The sequence below is a fragment of the Trichosurus vulpecula genome, chromosome 1, assembly GCF_011100635.1.
Source record: "Trichosurus vulpecula isolate mTriVul1 chromosome 1, mTriVul1.pri, whole genome shotgun sequence".
Lineage (NCBI taxonomy): Eukaryota > Metazoa > Chordata > Mammalia > Diprotodontia > Phalangeridae > Trichosurus > Trichosurus vulpecula.
In genome coordinates, this window is record NC_050573.1 from 512123562 (window position 1) to 512143327 (window position 19766).

General features: G+C 36.3%; 1 protein-coding gene across 2 annotated transcripts in view; it reads left to right on the plus strand.

The window, feature by feature from the left end:
• The window catches only part of SPIN1 (spindlin 1), a 114628-nt gene that overhangs the window by 52852 nt on the left and 42010 nt on the right, over positions 1 to 19766 (plus strand). For both annotated transcript variants that reach the window (XM_036740894.1, XM_036740893.1), the window contains exon 2: positions 4110 to 4318. In XM_036740894.1, the coding sequence (XP_036596789.1) occupies positions 4267 to 4318 (52 nt within the window). In that variant the 5' untranslated portion in view covers positions 4110 to 4266. The remainder of the gene's footprint in view (positions 1 to 4109; positions 4319 to 19766) is intronic.

Below are 19766 nucleotides of genomic sequence, written 5' to 3' on the forward strand. Positions count from 1 at the left end.
TTGTGATGATCAAATGAGATAATGATTTAAAAGTGCCTGCCATATAGTAGGCACCACATAAATGTTAGCCGCTGCTGCTGTTGTTTTTTAGGCATGGGAGCTCCTTCCAATGTGAAAGGTGGAAATTTGTCCAATAAGCATTAGAGAATTTCTTCAGCCTCAGAAAGGCAGTGAGAGATTTGTCTGTGGGCGCAAAACTAAGTAAGTGTCCCAGGTGGGATTTAAACCTGGATCTCTTTTTAAATTCAAGTTCAGTACTTTATTAACCAAGACTTGCCAAGTCTCTGTAAAAATATTATCAAATTAATCTGTAGATTTAGGTGCTATTGTAATCAAACTACCGAAAAGTATACTTCATAGAATATTAAGAGGAAAGTAAAGAAGAAGAGGCTGTGGCATTGCCAAATTTTCAACTATATTTCAGCTAGATTAAACAGTTTAATTTTGTTATTAAATAACACAAAAGATAAGAGTGACAAATTACACAGTAAATTTTTATTTTCTAGTATGGTAATGAGGCATAAAAGCTAAGAAATTCCTGTAAATCACTAAAAGAATTGGCTTAACTAGGCAACCACTCAATGTGTCTTTAAAAAGACACTGGCTATTCTCATCTGCTTCAGAAAGAGAACATTAAGGGTACCTACCCTCTGGTCTCTTCCCGGCTTGGTGGTGGCAGATGTTCCACTCATTTCAGCTTGGCTTTATTTCATATGAAGTCTGTGATCTGAGGCCCAGGTAACCTTGGGTTTTCCTAGCCTGAAACTCTTAAATCCCTTCCACTTATGTACACAGTATTCCCGTATCAGCCCTAGAAAATTGGGACATTGTAGGACTGTCTTAGCCAACTTCTTCTACTGCTAGAAATTTCAGTCGTTTTACCAGTGTTATCTTCTTGGGCAGAATGTACAGGCATACCTCAGAGATATTGCAGGCTTGGTTCCAGACCACTGCAGTAAAGCGAATCACATGAACTTTTTGGTTTCCAGTGCAGATAAAAGTTATATTTATGCTATACTGTAGTAAGTATTCAGTAGTATTATATCTAAAAAAATGTACATGCCTTAATTTAAAAATACTCTTATTGCTTAAAAAAAGTTAACCATCTTAGCTTTCAGTGAATTATAATCTTTTTGCTGGTGGAGGATTGTGTCATGACGTTGATGGTTGCTGATCAACAAGGGTAGTGATTGTTGAAGGTTGGAGTGACTGTGATAATTTCTTAAAATACAGCAGTTAAGTTTGCCACATCATTTGAGTCTTCCTTTCAAGATTCCTCACCTTCCTTTCCTTCCTTCCTGCTCTCTGGAGCAGGAGATGCTATTTTGATAGCATTTTTTTTTCATCTGCATTGGTAACTAAGGTGGGGCTCCAGGTGGGGCCAACGAGGGGAGGTCTGATTATATCTTGCTTTCAAGTAGGCCCAAGATCCCTAGCTACCAGATGCTAAGCTGATGTGGGCGTGAAGCCCCCAGGGTCCTAAGGAGAGTTGCTAAGACCAGAGCCAATAGTAAGAGCTTAAGTTCTGGTGGATCAGATGACCTTTGATGACCGCTAAAGAGTGCATAAAAAGAGAGAACAGAGCTATTTGCTTAGGCCTCTCCTTCTTGGTGGTGTGCTAATGTGGAGACTCTGGGCAGCTGTAGTTAAGAGCCCTCCAGCTTGTAAACCAGGTGGTCTGACTTTGTTAAACTCTGGCAACTATGCATTGAGATTTGAATCAGACAAGGTCTGTCTGTTGATGTTTGTAATTTGTTTGTTATTTGCTCTGAAGTTCAGGGTGCTAGCTTTTTCCCCCTGAACTAAGTGAATGATATTTGTATGCTGGATTAAAGTAAGGTTGTTAACCCCTTAATGTTGCTTTCCTTAGTAAAGCAGATCAAAAGAACCTGGGCTTGCAGTGTTCTGTGTGCTGGTTGTTGTTGGTTTTACGCAGCCACAGTAGCTGCTAGCTGAATTGTTGAAACATCATCAAAATGAAATTTATAGTAGATAATGAAGCAATATCAATTCTGAACCTATATGCACCAAATACTATAGCATCTCAATTTTTAAAAGAAAAGTATCTTTTTCAGATCACACTGCAATAAATATTATATTTAGGGGATCACAGAAACACAGATTTAAAACTAATTGGAGATTAAACAATCTAATCTTAAAGAATGAGTGAGTTAAAGAATAAATCATATAAACAATCAATAATTTCTTTAAGACGAATGACAATCATGGGACAACATCAAAACCTATTGGATACATCAAAAGTAGTGATCTTATATCTCTAAATGTTTACATCGGTAAAATAGAGAAATTGCAGACTAATGAATTGGGTATGAAATTTTAAGAAACTAGAAAGAGAACAAACTTTTTGTTTTAAGTAAACACTAAATTGGAAATTCTAAAAATTAAAGTTGAATTAGAATTGAATGTAAACAAACCTATTGAATTAATAAATAAAACTAGTTTTTTTAAAGATAAATAAAGTAGATAAATAATTGGTTAATTTGATTAAAAAAGAAAACCAAATTAATAGTATTAAAAATGAAAAAGGTGAATATACCACCAATGAAGATGAAATTAAAGCAGTTATAGCAATTATGATGAACAAAAATGCTCAATTATATGACAATAATTTTAGCAATTTAAGTGAAATGGAATATTTATAAAAAATATATACTGCCTAGATTAGCAGAAGAAGAAATAGGATCTCTAAGTAGACCTATTTTAGAAAAAGAAATTGAACAGACCATAAATGAGCTTTCTAAGAAAAAAGCACCAGGACCCAGATGGATTTTCAAGTGAATTCTATCAAGCATGTAGAGATCAACTAATTCTAATGTTAAGTAAGATATTTGGAATACTAGCAAAGGACGTATCCTACCAAAGTCCTTTCATGAAACAAATATGATAGTGATACCTAAACCAAAAAGAGTAAAAACAAGAGGAAGAAAATTTAGACTGCTTTCATTAATGAATAGGGATGTAGAAATGTTAAAGTATTGGCTAAGAGATTACAACAATATATTACAAAAACTACTTTGCCATCAAGTAGGATTTATACCAGGAATGCAGGGATAGTTTAAAAGAAAGATTTATTAGTAGATTTAGAAAAAGCTTTTGATAAAGTACAATAACCATTTCTGTTAAAAATACTTCAAAATATTGGTTGATTTAAAAAAAATTATATGAAACCATCAGCTAGAATTATTCATAATGGGGATAATTTAGAAGCCTTCCCAGTAAGATCAGGTGTAAAACAATGATGCCCCCTGTCACCATTATTATTCAATATTGTCTTGGAAATCATAGCAATAACCCAAGGAAAAGATATAGAAGGAATCAGAAAAAGGAATGAAGTAATAAGATCATCTCTTTTTGCAGAAGATATGACGACATACTTGGAAAATCCCAAAGACTCAACTTGGGGTGTTTGATAGCATTTTACCCACAGTAACTTCTTTCAAAATTGCAGTCAGTCCTCTCAAACACTGCTGCTGTTTATGTAATGTTCCTCTTCAGTATTGTTGTATTTCAGGGAATAGAGAAGCCTGATGAGAAGGGGGAGAGACAGGGGAACAGCTGGCTAGTGGAGCAGTCAGAACACCCACAATGTTTATGAGGTTCCTCACCTTATATAGGTTTGTGGAGCTCCAAAACAATTATAATTGTAACATCAAAGATTACTGATCACATATTACTTAATAGATCTATAATGAAAAAGTTTGAATATTGCGGGAATTATCAAAATGTGACACAGAGACATGGTATGAGCACATGAAATGGTACTGAGATGTGCCCAGTTCAGGGCTGCCACAAACCTTCAGTTTGTTTTAAACACACATACACAATCACACACACAATATCTGCAAAATGCAGGAAAACAAAGTATGCCTATACACAATACACGCTGCTTATTTCACCCTAATAACCCATCATGTGCCCAGGTTCTGGAGGCTTAGGAATATTTTTTGAAAAACATGAAAATTGTGCTTTTAGGAAAAATTACATAATTTTATTTTAAATTCGATGTTAATATTTTTTGGATTATTTGTCTTGCGTTTTTTATACCTCTTTGGCTTTGGGTAATGAATCGCTCTTTCATTGTTTTACAGAGTGTTATAGTTTCAAGTATTTCTTCTGAGCTTGGAGAAGAAATTCACGCTTGGATGGTGGATTAACAAGAACATTGAAATTCAGGAGAAAAAAATTACCAAGTATTGGATTTTCACCCTAGTCTGGCAGCTTCGCTGCTCACTTAAACACAGATGAATGAAGACCCCATTTGGAAAAACAGCAGGTCAGCGATCCAGAGCTGATGCAGGTAAGAAAATTTGTGTTTATGGTCTCTGAGTTGCATTGAGTGCTACACATGATATACTTTATTTATGGCTAATCAGATTCTCATACGTCTTCAATCTTAACGGAATCGTCAGTTTAAAATTACCCATTGAGCTGTTTTCGTTCTTGAATTTCAGAATAAGTCAGAAATATAATCTTCCAGATGTGACTCAACCAGTAATCATTGTTACCACCATGCTAGTGATAAAGTTTAGGGGGACCTTAAAGTAGTCCAGGTAGTCCATGGAACATAGAATTGTGTCATATTTCTTTTACAATCCCTTTAGAACCTTACATACTGCTATTCACATAGTAAGTACTTAATATGTACTTGAATGAAGTAACCAAAGGTACAGTGTCATTGTTGCTTTTGGGTAACAGAGAGACTGTAGAAATGGAGTGGGAGGTGTACAGTGGGTTAGTGTGGAATAAAATAATTGAAATTCAGTGACTCAGAAGTTTGGGAACAAAATAAAGTGGGGGTAATTAGCCCAAGATGGTTGTTGGAATATGGTGAGGGAATATATGTTTGATTACCTTTGCGTGATAAATTCCTCGTGTTGGTGGGAAATAACTGTACCCTCGTCTTCTCGGGGAAGAACACAAAGAAACACACACACAGGTCAAAAATCCTTGGTCTGTCTTTTCCACGTGCATACAGTAGCCATTTCCTTTGGAATCTCTTCAAGGTTCCTTGATTTGTGTACTCTCATTGTTGAGGTCTCTCTTGCCGCCTTTCGGTAGCTGGCTGTGTCCATATAAAATCATAGGACATAGCTGCTTCAGTTGGATTTTCATTTCCAAAATACCATTCAAAACCTTAACAATTTATACAAATATGATTTCCTTAAAGCTGAGGGGGCCTTTTTAAGGAGGTCCTCTCTTTCCTTCCCCCAAGGCAGCTAGGTGATGGTGACCAATAGCAGTACAAAGGTATCAGGTCTCCCAGCTAGGGCTGAGCAACTAGTCCTCTTGTTAGTTTTTCATTTTCTAATGAAGGTGGAACATTTCTTTCTCCATTTGTTCCTGACTTCAGTTAGTGTCTCCAGACTGCTTTAAAGGTAAGCTGAGTTCTGAAGAGGCTTACCCCCAAATAAACCTTGGAGGTTTAAATTCCAAGCCTAGAGTGCCTAATAAAGCTAAAACAGTTTACCACAGTTATCTTCTGTCTATCTAAGTACAGTGTTTTAAAGATGTAGAACATATTCACCTTCTTGTTGAGTAATTACTGGCAATTTTTAATTTTCCAGGATTGGGAGGTGTTACATTAATAATTGCTAATCACTAGCATTTCTATAGTGCTTTAAGGTTTACAAAGCTCTTTACAAATATTTTGTTTTATCCTTGTGGTGAGAAAGTTGCTATTGTTCTCATTTTATAGATGAAGTAACTGAGGTTTAGAGAGATCAAATTGCTATGTTTGGAAATTAAGGTGAACTGAGGCAATAAAGTTCTGAGCATGTTTATTTCATTGGTGAGACTAGCAGTCAACAACAAAATGGGTCTTGGACTTCTCAGCAAGCCAAGACCCTGAGGTGGGGCTTCACATAATCTTCATATAGTTTCAGGAAGTACAAGAGAACAAAGAACAGGAAGCATTACACATGGCAGGCAAACAGTGTGATTGGTGACAGAGTCTGAAGCATCATAGACCACGAAAACAATATAATTGGAGCTGACAGCAACCTCTCCTTCCATCCTATTGTCCTGAAAGGTTGATTGATACAGGCAATATCTTACTGATTAGTTGAGCAGAGTTAACAGACTTCTTGGCGCCACCTGCATTCTGAATGGAAGGCTTTTTAGTAGGATAAAAGATCTCACTTAATTGTGTGTGGGTATGCAAGGTTGTTTAGAGATAACATATTTCTTTGAGTTAAGGTAATTTATAGAACAATTGAATTTTAAACAAACTCAGAGGGAAAACCGAAATTTTGAACTTAACTCAGAGGCAAAGAAACATATTTTAGGCAGTTACTAAATAGAATCAATTATGGAATGGAATCAGATATAAAATAGAAAATCAAATATTTGGTCTTAAATCTAGGTTCACATAGCTAATATGTAATGTAGAATTTGGATCGAAGTCTTCCTGACTTCAGTTCTAGCCCTATTCACTGCATCTCAGAAACATCATCAAAAGTGCCACAGAAATATTAAAAGCAATCTCAAAGGCTCACCTTCCGTTGCCTTGCTCTTCTACTTCAAAGAGCTTACTATGTTCAGAACTTGTTGATGCCAGTTGTTCTGGGCTGGCCCAGACTCAGGCCTGACCTAGACCCTGGTAGTTCAGTTTTGATATTGGAACAAAATGAGATAATAGTTTTGATTCCACTGTTATCAAAAAGAGATTTACTTAGCCTTAACAGGAGAGGAATAATCAGCATGGATAGGCATTGAGAATAGCTCAAATTAATTCAGCCATGTTAAATTTCCTTCTTGATCCACTAGCCAAGTATCTGAGGATCCTTCCAGCTCTTTGTGGCAATTTTGAACTCAGCTGATGGGAAGTGATGATATCAGTTGTCTGAGCCCTCAGTTCCCTGAGCCAACCAAGTCTCCAGGAATGACTAAGGAAAAACTAGATTAACCTGAATGGAGGGAGTGGTTAGGATATTTCTCCAGACACAAGGGTGCATAAAGAATCCTTTATAAAAACACACATAAACAGTAAAAACCAACATACAGAAAAATTTTCAGAGCATCATTTTTCCCTTTTCTTCTTTGTTCACTTTTATTCTTTGCCTCTGGTCAAATTTTCTTCCCGTTCTCCTTCCCCCCCCACCCCCCCAGTCTGTGATATGAAGACTTCCAAGTCTGTAACTGTAAATGAAGGGGTTGAACTAGATAATCCCTAAGGAACCTCAAAAATTCTAAGTATCATCTTTCTTTGAAGCTCATTGAGTTCATTTACCACATCAAATCTTTTGGGGAAGCCTATGAAATAAACTTAATCTTAGCACTTCTCTTGCTGGAGTGCATCACATTTTTTCTTTTACTTTGAGCAAAGTCACAATGTTAAGTAAATCAGTAGATTTGACATTTGTGACTAACCTTTTGAGTGTAAACTGTTTTTATAGAAAAGTGAAGTGTACTGTATACTTCAGTAATTGTCACAATTGAAGCATATAGCAGCTACATACTTCACTTTTTTTGTTTTGTTTTGATTGTTAAGATTGGGCTGTAGAGTGCTCTAGAATATATTGGTCAAACTCATGACCCTCAAGGCCGTCATGAATGTGGGTAGAACTCTCAACCTTAAAGTGAAGTCTAAACCAGATTAAAATGTAATTGGGAAATGTTTAACAAAATAAATAAGCAATACAACATACATGATGTTAATTTGTGGTTTTCTAAGGCAGTGTACTCCCACAGGGATCCATTTCTCTTTTTGCTTTTGACCACCACTGTTCTAGACTACATATTCTTTCCATATACTGATTCCGTGTCTTTCGCAAAAATGGAGACAGTTTCAGAAGATGCTGTTTAACTTTGGGAAACAAAGGTTTGGCTACTGGCTGTTTGTTGTAATAGTGCGAGTATTGGATCTGGAGTCAGAGGATTCGTTTGTATGACCTTGGACAAATAATCTCCTCTCCCTTAGCCTTTATATCTTCATAGACTGTAAACTCCTTTTTACTAGTGACAGATAGTTCTCAGTGTATCACTTTGGGTTCTCCTGTCTCAGAATTATCCAACCTATATCTCAAGAGAGAATCTCTCTTCTAGAGCATGTGGTCATCCTTACTTTGCCTGGGGGACTTTGTTGGACCAGACCTGAGATTTCTTTCTTACCGGATGATGAAACCTCCATACATTCAGGCTGGTACCTGCTGTACAAATTATAATAGCTTTATGACTTGTTTAGGTCCATTCCACTAATTACTATCAGAAATGGAATTTTAACTTACTTCTCCAGACTGGTATATGTCATGTGGTCTCTCAAAGTTGTTTTTTCTTTTATCAACTTAAATTTGCCTCTTTGCTGCCTCTTATCAGTTAATCCTAGTTCTGCCTTTTAGGTCTGAGCAAAAAAAAAAAAGTAATCCCTTTTCTGAGGATTAGAGATAGTTATCATGTATCACTCAATTTCTTCTCCATATGAAACATGCCTGGTTCCTTCAACTCATACTTGTATGACATTAACTAGTGACTTCACCATCTTAATTACTCTCTTCTAGATACTGTTTAGCTTATCAATTCTTCTGGATTTTGTTGGAGAAGGAGCAAGAGTGGGACTGGAGCTGAGAAAGGACAAATGTATGTGGAAATGATTTGAAGGGTTTTAGAAGAAAACTAGAGGTTGAATTTTGGAGAGAAAATCTGGGAGGAATTGATGATAAGCTGAAGGAAGTGAAGAGAATCTTCTGAAGAAGGGTTAGAGCTAGTGCTAAGAGAATAACAGAGAAGTAGGAGAAGGCAGAGAGCTGAGGGGGAGAATCAAGAAAGCCTGGGCCACAGCAAGAAACTAAGTAATAGGAGCAGGAGGATTGGGGGTGCCACGGTCAGAGATGGAACTGAGGGGAAGAATAACAAGAAATTGATCTCTGTACTGGAGGGAGGAGCATCATCAAGGTCAGAGCTGAAGCTCTGGGAAGAGGAGGTAGTAGGTGCTAGGATGAGATACAAAGTTAGTGTAAGAGTAGGAAAAGGAAAATGGGTGTGGAAGTCTAGGAGACAAGTCCTAAAGAGGTATAAAAGACAAGATAACTTAGAGGCTGAATTTCAGTTTAACTCAAGTGTTTGTTAAGCATCTGCTGTATTCTAGGCAATGCACTAAGGTGGGAGAGATAAAAATATAGGGATGAAAGTTATCCCACTTCCTTCAGGAGCTTACTTGCAATAGTGGAAGATATCAAAAGAAACTTGCCACAGCAGTTCTCCAGGGGACCTAATAAGAAAAGCAAGAACTAAAGAGCTTACTTTAGTAAGTGCAGATATTAGGGATAAATTTGCATTAATTTGCAATAATGGTCTTCTAATACTTGTGAGAAGTAGGTGTTTTTTTTTTCCTCCAGTAAAGGAACTTTTGTTTAAGACTACAGTTTAGATTTTATAGCCTAATTAGCTATTAACATGAAGGTAGAGGATTTGAGGGGGCATACTGGGATGACATATAATTTGCATGCATATTCACACATATAAAAGGTTTGCATAGCTTTTACATGTGATTTCATTTGAGCCTTCTAAAACCCTTTGAGGAAGGTGCCATATGTTGTATTTCCATTTTACATTATGTGGAAACTGAAATTCAGAGAGGTTGTGGTTACACAGCTAGTAAGTGTCTGACCTGGGGTGGGAACCTAGGTCTTATGATTCCCAAGTCCATCAGTGTCTCCACTGAGTACCATGTTCAGGAAGCAGTTGACCCTATGTACCATAATTTGTAGTAGTTGAGATCACTTTGTCCAGAAGTATTCAGAAGCCCTAGAAATAGAAGAAGAATTGAATTGTGGGGCTTGCCTAGAGATTAGGTTTGTATCAGGTTGTCAATATCAAAAAGTCAAGCAAGGTCCAAAGGATTCTTGGAAATAATTAAGTAAGGGAAATGTTGTATATTTGGGTTTTTTTTTTCAAAGTTATTTCATGAATCTGGCATCAACTCAAGGAAGTTAAATTAGTTTTAGTAAAATATCTAGAGTGGGTCTTAATTATCTCTTTGATTATTGCTGTTGTACATGCTGCTCCTATTATAGTCACAAATGCTAGGAACTTTCAGATAGGAAAATTTGTTGGCCCTAGGGAGAGATTTAGGAGAGAGTACATGTCTATTAACACTTTGTGGTTGCCCATCTCTTGCAAGGGAGGGTCCTAACAGCTCTAAATCCGTGTTTTTTATTGTGTATATTGAGAATCATTTTTTTGGGGTATATCTGGAAAGGGGACTTTTTGCTCCCTTTCTGCCTTTCTCAAGTTGAAGTGCAGTTACAACTGTTAAAATAATTATGATGGATCCTGTGTATTTGTGTTCTTTATGGGATGCTAGTATCAAAGGAAAATGACTCTTTAAGGCATTTAGGGAAACCATTCAAAGAGGACTGAGACATTAAGAGCTGCTGGCAGAATCATTTAGTATGTCACACTAATAGACCTAAGTAGTTTTATTTTCTTTCTAATCTGCCCTGGAATCTTAGAAATTATCACCTGGCTTTTGTGTAATTTGGTTTTTTCATCTGTAAAATGAATTATCATTTGATTTACCTTGGAGCAACAAAAGATGTTTCCACATAGTCAAAAGGACAAGCATTTTATGCAATTGGTGATTATTATTTGTTAAATCTCTTTTAATGAAATGTTCTAATTTCCTGGATGTTAAAATGTGTATTGTTAATAATAATAAATGAGAGAAATGATTAATAATAGCTAATGATTTGAGAGATTCAGAGTTCCCCTTTATCATTTTAAGACCTCAGTCTCTGAAGGTTGAATTAACCTCTTCTATCCAACCCCACTCAGCCTTACTAGGAATGTCTAGTCTAAGGTTAATTCCATTCAGTCAAGCTTAGGTGGAGACAGACCCTTTTGTCTAAATTGCCCAAGGCTGGGGGTAGTCTGGGTATAGAGATAGTCTTTCAGTCCAAGGGTGACATGATGTCACTCTCAGCCCCTAATTGGAGTAAGCCCACACCTCTCATTAATTGTTAGCCAAAATTAATTGCTATCCTTTTTAATACTCTTCTTCCAAAAGAACATATAAGCCTTAAGCCACACCCAGCATTGTCTAAAAGAGAGAGGTTTATATGACCATCCTTTTATTATAATGTTGGCATTATTAATGAAATGACCAAAATACCCAGAAATTATGTCACACTTCCAAAATAATTTCATCTTTTTGAAGAAATCTGCTTCTGCTTCATATTTGGGGGGACCATTTATAGGGGTATTAATAAATGTTAACTTGTCTCAAGAATGTTAACTTTATTATAGACTTTAAAGAGTCAGCAAACTAACAGCCCCCTTCCATACCAAATTCTGTCACAAAAAGTTGTTTTAGCAGTTGGGAGTCATCAGACCTGGAACCTGGGTTTGAAGATTGCCTAGGTGACCCTGGTTAAGTGAGTTAAGTACTCAGAACTTCAGTTTACCCATCTGTAAAACAGCAATATCATTAGTAACATCCTCTAAGCCACCTTCTCTGTATGAAACCTTTCCTAATTTAGCTGCGTTCCTAGTGCCTCTCCTAGCTCCATATATAATTATTTTGTGTTTATAGGTGTGTGTGTGTGTGTATATATATATGTGTGTACATATACATATGTACACACATATATACATGCATGTATATGTTTATATACACATACATATATATCTCCCTCAACAGAATATGATTTGTTATGAGGGCAGGATTTTTTTCAGTTTTTGATCATTGTATCCCTAGGGTTTTTATACAGTGCTGGCACATAGTAGCTACTTTAATGTTTATTGATAGATACAAGGAAAGCCCTTTTTAAACTTTAAGGTGCTATTATGTACATGTGACTCGTTAACTGTTCAGATAATTTCCCTTTGCTATCTATAGTAACATTGACTTAGAAATCCTTTGAACATTTAGTATGGTTAAAGAGAAAGTTACAAAGCAAGTTAATTTGGTTTTAATGCCTTCAGTTCAATTAAACAAGCATTTATTAAGAATGTGTCTGGGATTTTGCTAGATGGTGGGAATACAAAGCCAAAATGAAATAATTCCTGTCTGAAGCAGATTATATGGGGGAATTTGGAGTGTCAGGGAAGGGCATGGAGGGAACAACACGTGCATATATAAGTAAATACAAAATGTATACAGAACAATTTACAGAGAAAGGTATAAGATGAAAGGTAGCTTCTTAACAATAGAGTTCAATTAAAGGCTCCAGAAGGCATACTGGAAGGGTAGGGGAGATGCGATAGGGACACCAGATGGGTAGGTATGAGGGAGCCAGGAATGATGCTCAGAGAAGTAAGCTTTTAGTCAGCATACTACTCAGGAGTACAGGTCTACTGAAGTTACAGGGTAGTGCATTGTGGGCTAAGATAGTGTTGATATTTTCATTTGATTACCTATCCCTTAGGACAAGATGGAGCCCTTTCATATGACACCTTTCTCTTCCCTACATGCCCTTCCCTGCCACTCCACCTCCCTCATACAAACTGCTTCTGGACTGGAATTCAAAAGTTAGTTATCCTTAATTAGCTCCTCCTTAGTAATCTTCTCTCTATTCTAATGACTAAACATCCAGCTATTATCATCCAGATCCTGATATCTTGTTTCCCACTGCCTTATTACTTATTTTCGTTATTTAAACCCAACCCCCAACCTCAGGGTGCCATTCTAAAGCTATTTACCCTTTCCACTCTCATGTCTGGAACAGTTGCTGGATGGGTAACACATTTACTTTCATCTTAAATCTTTTCCTTAACCATTCCTTCTATATTTTGCTTCTCAATGATGACATCATCTTACTGGACTTCATGTTCATTTCTGGCTGATCTTTCATTCCCCCTAACTGATAATGAGGGGGCAGAGTGAGAATGTTTCTTGCTGCCCTTTGCTATTTGCACATCTACCACTCAATCAAAATTCTGGTACCTGTTGTCCATCATCTTCCAGAACACTCCTTTCTTCTTTGAGTTCCTCTTTTCTTCAATTTCTGCACTCATATCAGGGGACTTGAGCATACATATTGTTATTCCCTCAAATACCCAACCCTGACCTCTGCCACACCTCAGCCACACACCGAGATGAACATAATTGCCCTTGAATTTGCCGTCACCCGCAAATGTACCACTCCCGTGTTTATAAACTCTGAAATTCTGTTATCAGATCATAATCTATTGGCTTTCCACCATTCCTTATGCCTTGTAATACCAAAGGCTCACACCATTACCTCCAATCCCTTGACCCTTCATTTCTCTTCCCAGCCATCACTCCTACAAAACTACATCCTCCTTTCCCCCATTTTGACTTCCAAATCCCTTACCCCTTTATATTGTTGATTGTGCCCTGCAAAGCCTTAGCTTGGCTCACTCCCATCACCTGCCTTTGTTCCTTTATACGTGCTGCTGCACAAAGGTAGAGTAAACTGTACAACTGTTCTGACTGGGTCCACTACAAATTTATGTTGCAGAACCTCAGCTGGGCCCTTGATGCTGCTATGCAGTCCTTCTGCTTTTCCCTAACTAACTTATCCTACTCACTACAGTGGCACTTCCAAAATTTTTTATCCTTTCCCAAACATCCTGTGGCCCCTCTCTTCTTCCCCACCTGCTGAGTTGGAAACCTTGCCTCATATTTTACTGGGGGAAAAAAAAACTTGAGACTATTCAATGAGAACTACTTCCTTGCTCCTCATATCATATCACTCTTGATGCTTTCTGTCATTATATTCTACTTCACCTCTTTCCCACATTAAGAGTTGACCCTTCTTTTTGCCAAGGCAAATCTCTCTATATGTACAAATGATCCTATTCTATCACATCTTCTCCACATTTTCCCCTATCATCCCCACTGTTTCACCAATCTTCAGTCTCTGTCTACTGGCTGCTTCCCTACTGCCTGTGAACATGATTGTATCTTCCCTATCCAAAAAATCTCACTTGACCCATCCATCCCCAATAAGTTTTGCCCCATATCTCTTCTGCCTTTAGTGGCTAAAGTCCTTGAGAAGGCTGTCTACAGTAGGTGCCTCCACTTTTCTCTCCTCACGCTTAATTCTGACTTCTGACCTAATCATTCAACCAAAATTTCTCCCTCCCAAGTTATTGATGATCTCATCATTGCCATAGCTAATGGCTTTTTCTCAATCCTCATCTTTCTTGATGTCTCTTTAGCCTTTGACACTGTTGATGACCTTGTTTTTGATATCATCTCTGTGTTTTCATGAATTGCTCTTTCCTGGTTCTCCTCTTACCAATTTGACTTCTCTTTCTGTTTCCTCTGCTGGATCTTCATCAAGGTCATGACCTCTAACCATAGAGCTTTGTTCTAGGCCCTCTTCTCTCTCCCTCTAAGCTGTTGCACTTGTTGACTTCAGCCCCCATGGATTCGATTATTATCTCAATGCTGATGATTCTCAAATCTACTTATTCAAGTCTGCCTCTGCTGACCTCTAGTCATTCTACATCCAGTTGTTGGACATCTTGAATTGGATGAACTCATTAAAACTCAACGTGTCCAAAACAGAACGTGTCCAAAACAGAATCTATCCTCCTAATTAAACCCTGTCTCCTCTTTCTTAACTTCGCTCTTAATTACTGTTGGGGCTGCAGTTATTCTCCCAGCCCACCAGGTGTCGCTCTTGATTTCTCACTCTTTCTCGCCTTCCATATCTAATCTATGGTTAAGTTCTGTCAATTTTACCTTCATAACATCTCATATTTGTCCTTTGGTGTCCTGACACTGCCACCACCCTGGTGTAGGCCTTTGTCACCTCATTCCTGAACTATTACAGTAGCCTCTGGTGGGTCTGTCTGCCCTCACTCCAGTTTATCCTCCAGCTGCCAGTGATTTTCCTAAAATGTCAGTCAAACCATGATACCTCCCTACTCAATAAACTCCAGTGGCCCCCTGTCACTTTCAAGATCAAATGTAAAATCCTGTTTGACTTTCAAATTTCTTCATAACCTGCCTCCAAACCCCTTGTCCCCCCACTCCCCATACCTTTCTAGTCTTTTCTTACTTTATATCCCTCCCTTATACTCAGTGATCCAGGGACACTGGCTGCCTTATTCATTCCATCTCCAGATCCCAGGCATTTTCACTGGCTTTCTTCCATGTCTGGAATGCTCTTATCTTTTCTTCTTGGCCTTTCTAGATCTCCCTTAATGCTAGTCCCTTTCCCTGTTGATTATTTCCAATTCATCTTGTATATAGTTCGTACATAGTTGCTTGTATATTATCTCCATGTTAAAATGTGAGCTACATGAAAGCAGGGACTTTGTATCTCCAGTGTTTAGCACAGTATCTGACATGTTAAGTACATATAGAACTTTGTGAGAAAGTGTAATAAATGAGCAAGAACATTTGCAGTAGAGACCGACAACATGTACTACATTTTCTTCTAGTAATCTCTACCTCTCTGGTGTGACATTGGAGGTATCTTCCATTATTTTTTTCTTTGGCGCCTTCATTGATCTTCCCTGTCACCCCAATTCAGTTTGCTTTTAATGACCTATTTATTTCACAATCCATCATCAATTCATGCTTATCTTATTTTGGTTTTTTGAATTCTTAAAGTCTCCATTTCTTAGCACAATAATATTTTATTCCTTTCATATAGTATTTTCAGCTGTTTCCTCTATTTATAGTTGACTGTTAACCACAAATAAACTATTATGAATACTTTGCTAAATATTTGATTTTGGGATATGTGCCCAGTAGTGGCTTTACTGGATCAAAGGATAGAGAGTTGAATTCTTGCATATTTCCAAATTGAAATCCAGAATTGTCAGAATACTTCACAACTCTGCCAGTAGTGTTTCATTGTGCTTTTCTTCCCACATCTTCTCTAATGTTGACTGCTACCACCTCCACCCCCCACACGTTTACCCATTTAAGTGGAATGAGATAAAACCTCAGTTTTTAAAATTTGAATTTTTCCTCTTAGTCATTTGGATTGCGTTTTCATGTGGTCATTCTTAGTTTACTAGTCTTTAGAAAAATCTTGTTCATATCTTTTGACAGTTTTCTATTGAAGCATGGTTCTTGGAGTTAGATATTTGTGTGTCAGTTCCCTCCCTGTGTATTTGGGGTATCAGACTTTAATTGGTGATGGTACTTGATGAAATCTTTTTCCCATTCTTAACATTTTTCTTCTAATTTTGCATTCATTGATTTTATTTGTGCACAACCTTCTTTTGTAGTCATGCTATCTGTTTTATCTTTTATGATCTCATTTGTCTTGTGTTAAGAATTCTAGACATGGTTGGGAATGGTACATAAGCTTGTTCTCGTCTAATTTTTTAAAATGGGATGACATTTTATATTCAGGTTTCAAAACACATTTTGAACCTGTTTTGGGCATACTGTTTAGATATTAATCTAAACCTACTTTCTACAAAACTGCATTCTAGTTTTCCTTGCGGTTCTTTCAAAAAAGGGAATCCTTCTGCCAGGAATTTCTCCTAACAATTTATGGTCTTGATTATATTAAACGCTGACTGGATTCCTGTTTTTGATTGCTTCTAATGCTTTCTTATCTAGTTTGTTCTGCTTCTAATGGCTGCTACTTTATGGTATAATTTGAAACTTATAATATTAAAATACTCCCTTCAGTGGTATTTTCCCCTCATTAATTCCCTTGAGATTCGAGACTTGTTTTTTGCTGGTGAATTTTATTTTATTTTTTTGCCTAGTTTTAAAAAATATCTTCTGATTAATTTGGTATAGTAATAAACCTGCAAATTAAATAGTGTGGTATTTTATTTGTCTTAGTGGGTTAACTTCCAGATATTTTCTGTATTGTAGCGTATTTCTGTATCTTGAATAGAATTTTTCTTCCTAGTTTTTGTTACTACTACAGAAATGCTGATGTTTGTAGATTTATTATTTTGTATTTCTTAAGTTAAATATTAATGATTTCAGTTAGTTTTTCTGATTCAGCATTTCTATATAATACCAATAAAACCCAGCAGGAAGAAATAGAAAGAGAATTTCTCTAAAAATAACTTCAGAAGGTACAAAATACTTGGAAATTCACCTATCACGATTTAGACAAGAATTATATAATGACAACTACAAACTACTCTTTATAGAAATACAGTCCTAAATAATTAAAAATATTTTAATTGTTCATATATAGGATGAGTCAGTATAATGAAAGTACAACCTAAACTTATTCATTCAGTGAAAATTAATTTATTTTTAATTGTATTGGTATGAGTTTGAATATTTGTTTCGCTTTTATTTCCATAAAGAATATTTTGTAATTGGGTTTGTATGCCAGTCAAAATGCCAGAGAATTACTTTATAAAATTAGGAGAAAAAATTATGAAATTCATGTGGTATGGTAACTTACATTTCATCTTTACCATTGAAAAGGTAAAGAGTCTAATGGTAGATAATTTTTTAAAAATAAGAAGGAAGAGGATCTCACATTATATTCTAAGCAGTAATTCCCAAAAAAATTTAGTATTCTTTTAAAAATAGAGATTGGAAAGTAGAACAGATTGACTATACAACATGCAGAAGCAAAATCTGTTTAGTACTCTAGTATTCAGTAAAAATAACATCCCAGATACTGGGTAAGAACTCACTGTATGACAACTATATGACAAAAACTGCTGGGAAAACTGGAGAACGGTATAGAAGAAATTAGATTTAGACCAATACCTTCTACCTTATGCCAGGATAAGCTTATCCCTTCTCCAGTAGATACATGGTCAAAGGTATAACCAGGTAGTTTTCAGAGGAAGAAATCCAAACTATCTGTAACTATTACAATTCTAAAAATCACAAGTAAAGAAATTAAGTTACAAATTAAAACAATTCTGAGATTGCACACCCATGAGATTGAGAAAGATGACAGAAGAAGGAAAATAATAAATGTTGTAGGAATAGAGGGAAAACAGGTACCCTGTACACTCCTAGTGAACTTGTGAATGAATAGAACCATTCTGGAAAGAAATTTGGCATTGTACATAAAATGTTACTAAACAGTAATTTTATACCAATTATACCACCGCTAGGTCTATACTTAAAAGAGATCAAAGAAATAGGAAAATGTCCAATATGCACAAAATATTATAGCAGTTCATTTTTTGGTGGCAAAAAATTAGAAGCTAAAGGGATACTTACTAATTGAGAAATGGCTAAGTTGTAGTATACGAATGTGAGAAATGAGGAAATTTTAAAGAGACATGGGGAAGAAGAGAAAAAGAATTGAGTGCCGACTATGTGCCAGGCACTATGCTAAGTGCATTACATAAATTATCTCATTTGATATTCACCTACAGCCTTGTTGAGGGGTAGGTGCTGTTATTTGTCCCTATTGCTTTTGAGGTAAGTAAAGCATGCAGAGGAGTTATGTGACTTATCCCAATCCACACAACTAGAAAGTATCTGAGGATAGATTTGAGCTTAAGTCTTTGTAACTCCAAACCTGTACTGTATCCATTATGTTGCCTAGCTGCTTATGTGGAAAGACTTATGAACTCGATGCAAAATGCAGTAGGCAGAGTCAGAGGGACAATTTATATTATAACATCAATATTATAAAAATGAACAATTGAAAAGATGCTTATAAACTGATAATAAAAATTGTCCAAGGAGTACTCACACTGTTAATTCATAGACAAATGTAGAAACTAGTTTATTCGATGCTCAGAGCACAGACCCATGATATACAAAAACCAGGGGGTCCTGAGCAGTAGTTTCTACAAGATTCTGGAGGTCTTAGTTACCTGGAATGGTTGCTACAACGTAATTCTGCAGAAGGGCAAGGTAAAGATTTACACATCAAACAACAGATAACAGAAGGGGGTGACCTACATCAGGTAAAATGATGAACTGATTAGCAAACCCTAGGCATATCTCTGGAATTTTCACACTAACCATTGATGCTTAGCCACAGCTAGTTTTTTAACATGCTCATTTTAAGTAAATAGAGGTAACAGAGATGAACCAGAAGTTCTCTTATCACTGACCACTTAAGCACCTGAGTTCAAGTTTGCTGTCTCAGCTAAATTCTTAAATTTTCTTATCACAAAACTGATGGAGGATGAAATGAGCAGAAACAAGGGAATATATAGTAACAACACTGTAAAGACAACTTTGAAAACTGTATATTCTATTATCAATATAGTGTACCATGATTCCAGAGGACCAATGATGAAATGTAAGATCCACTTCCTTATAAAGGTGACTGAGCACACACACACACACACACAATTTGTTTTGTTACGAGGAATTTCTTTTTCTTTTTTTTCTTTTTCTTCAATGGGGAAAGAAAATAGATTTTTATTAAAAAGGTATACTTCCAGTGGAAGTGTATACTTCCAGATGATATTGCTATGTTGTTTATTTTACTTAATTGTTTTACTTTGTTATGGGAGTTTTACTTTTTGTTACATATTTATAATGTAGACACAGAAACAAACGTGATACCATTCACAAGTAGAGATTGTTTTGTCTATGTACTGCTCTTTATTTGGTCTCATTGCTATAACTAGAATTTCTAGGGCTATATCAAAAAAAATTAGGACAGTGTGCTTTACATCCTATTTATAGTGGTGATGCTCCTCATATTTCTCTGTTGCTTAAAATTCTGTATTTTGATTTTAAATATATGCTTTTGATCAGTATTGTAAAAGGACCTTTCCATGCTTATTTTTTTCTTTAGGATTTTCAGTATTAAATGAGTGCTATGTTTTGTCAAAGGCTTTCCCAAGAGATATTTACATTTTAAAAGAGTAACTTACTATTAACAATTTTTCAGTTAAAACGTAACTGAAAAGGT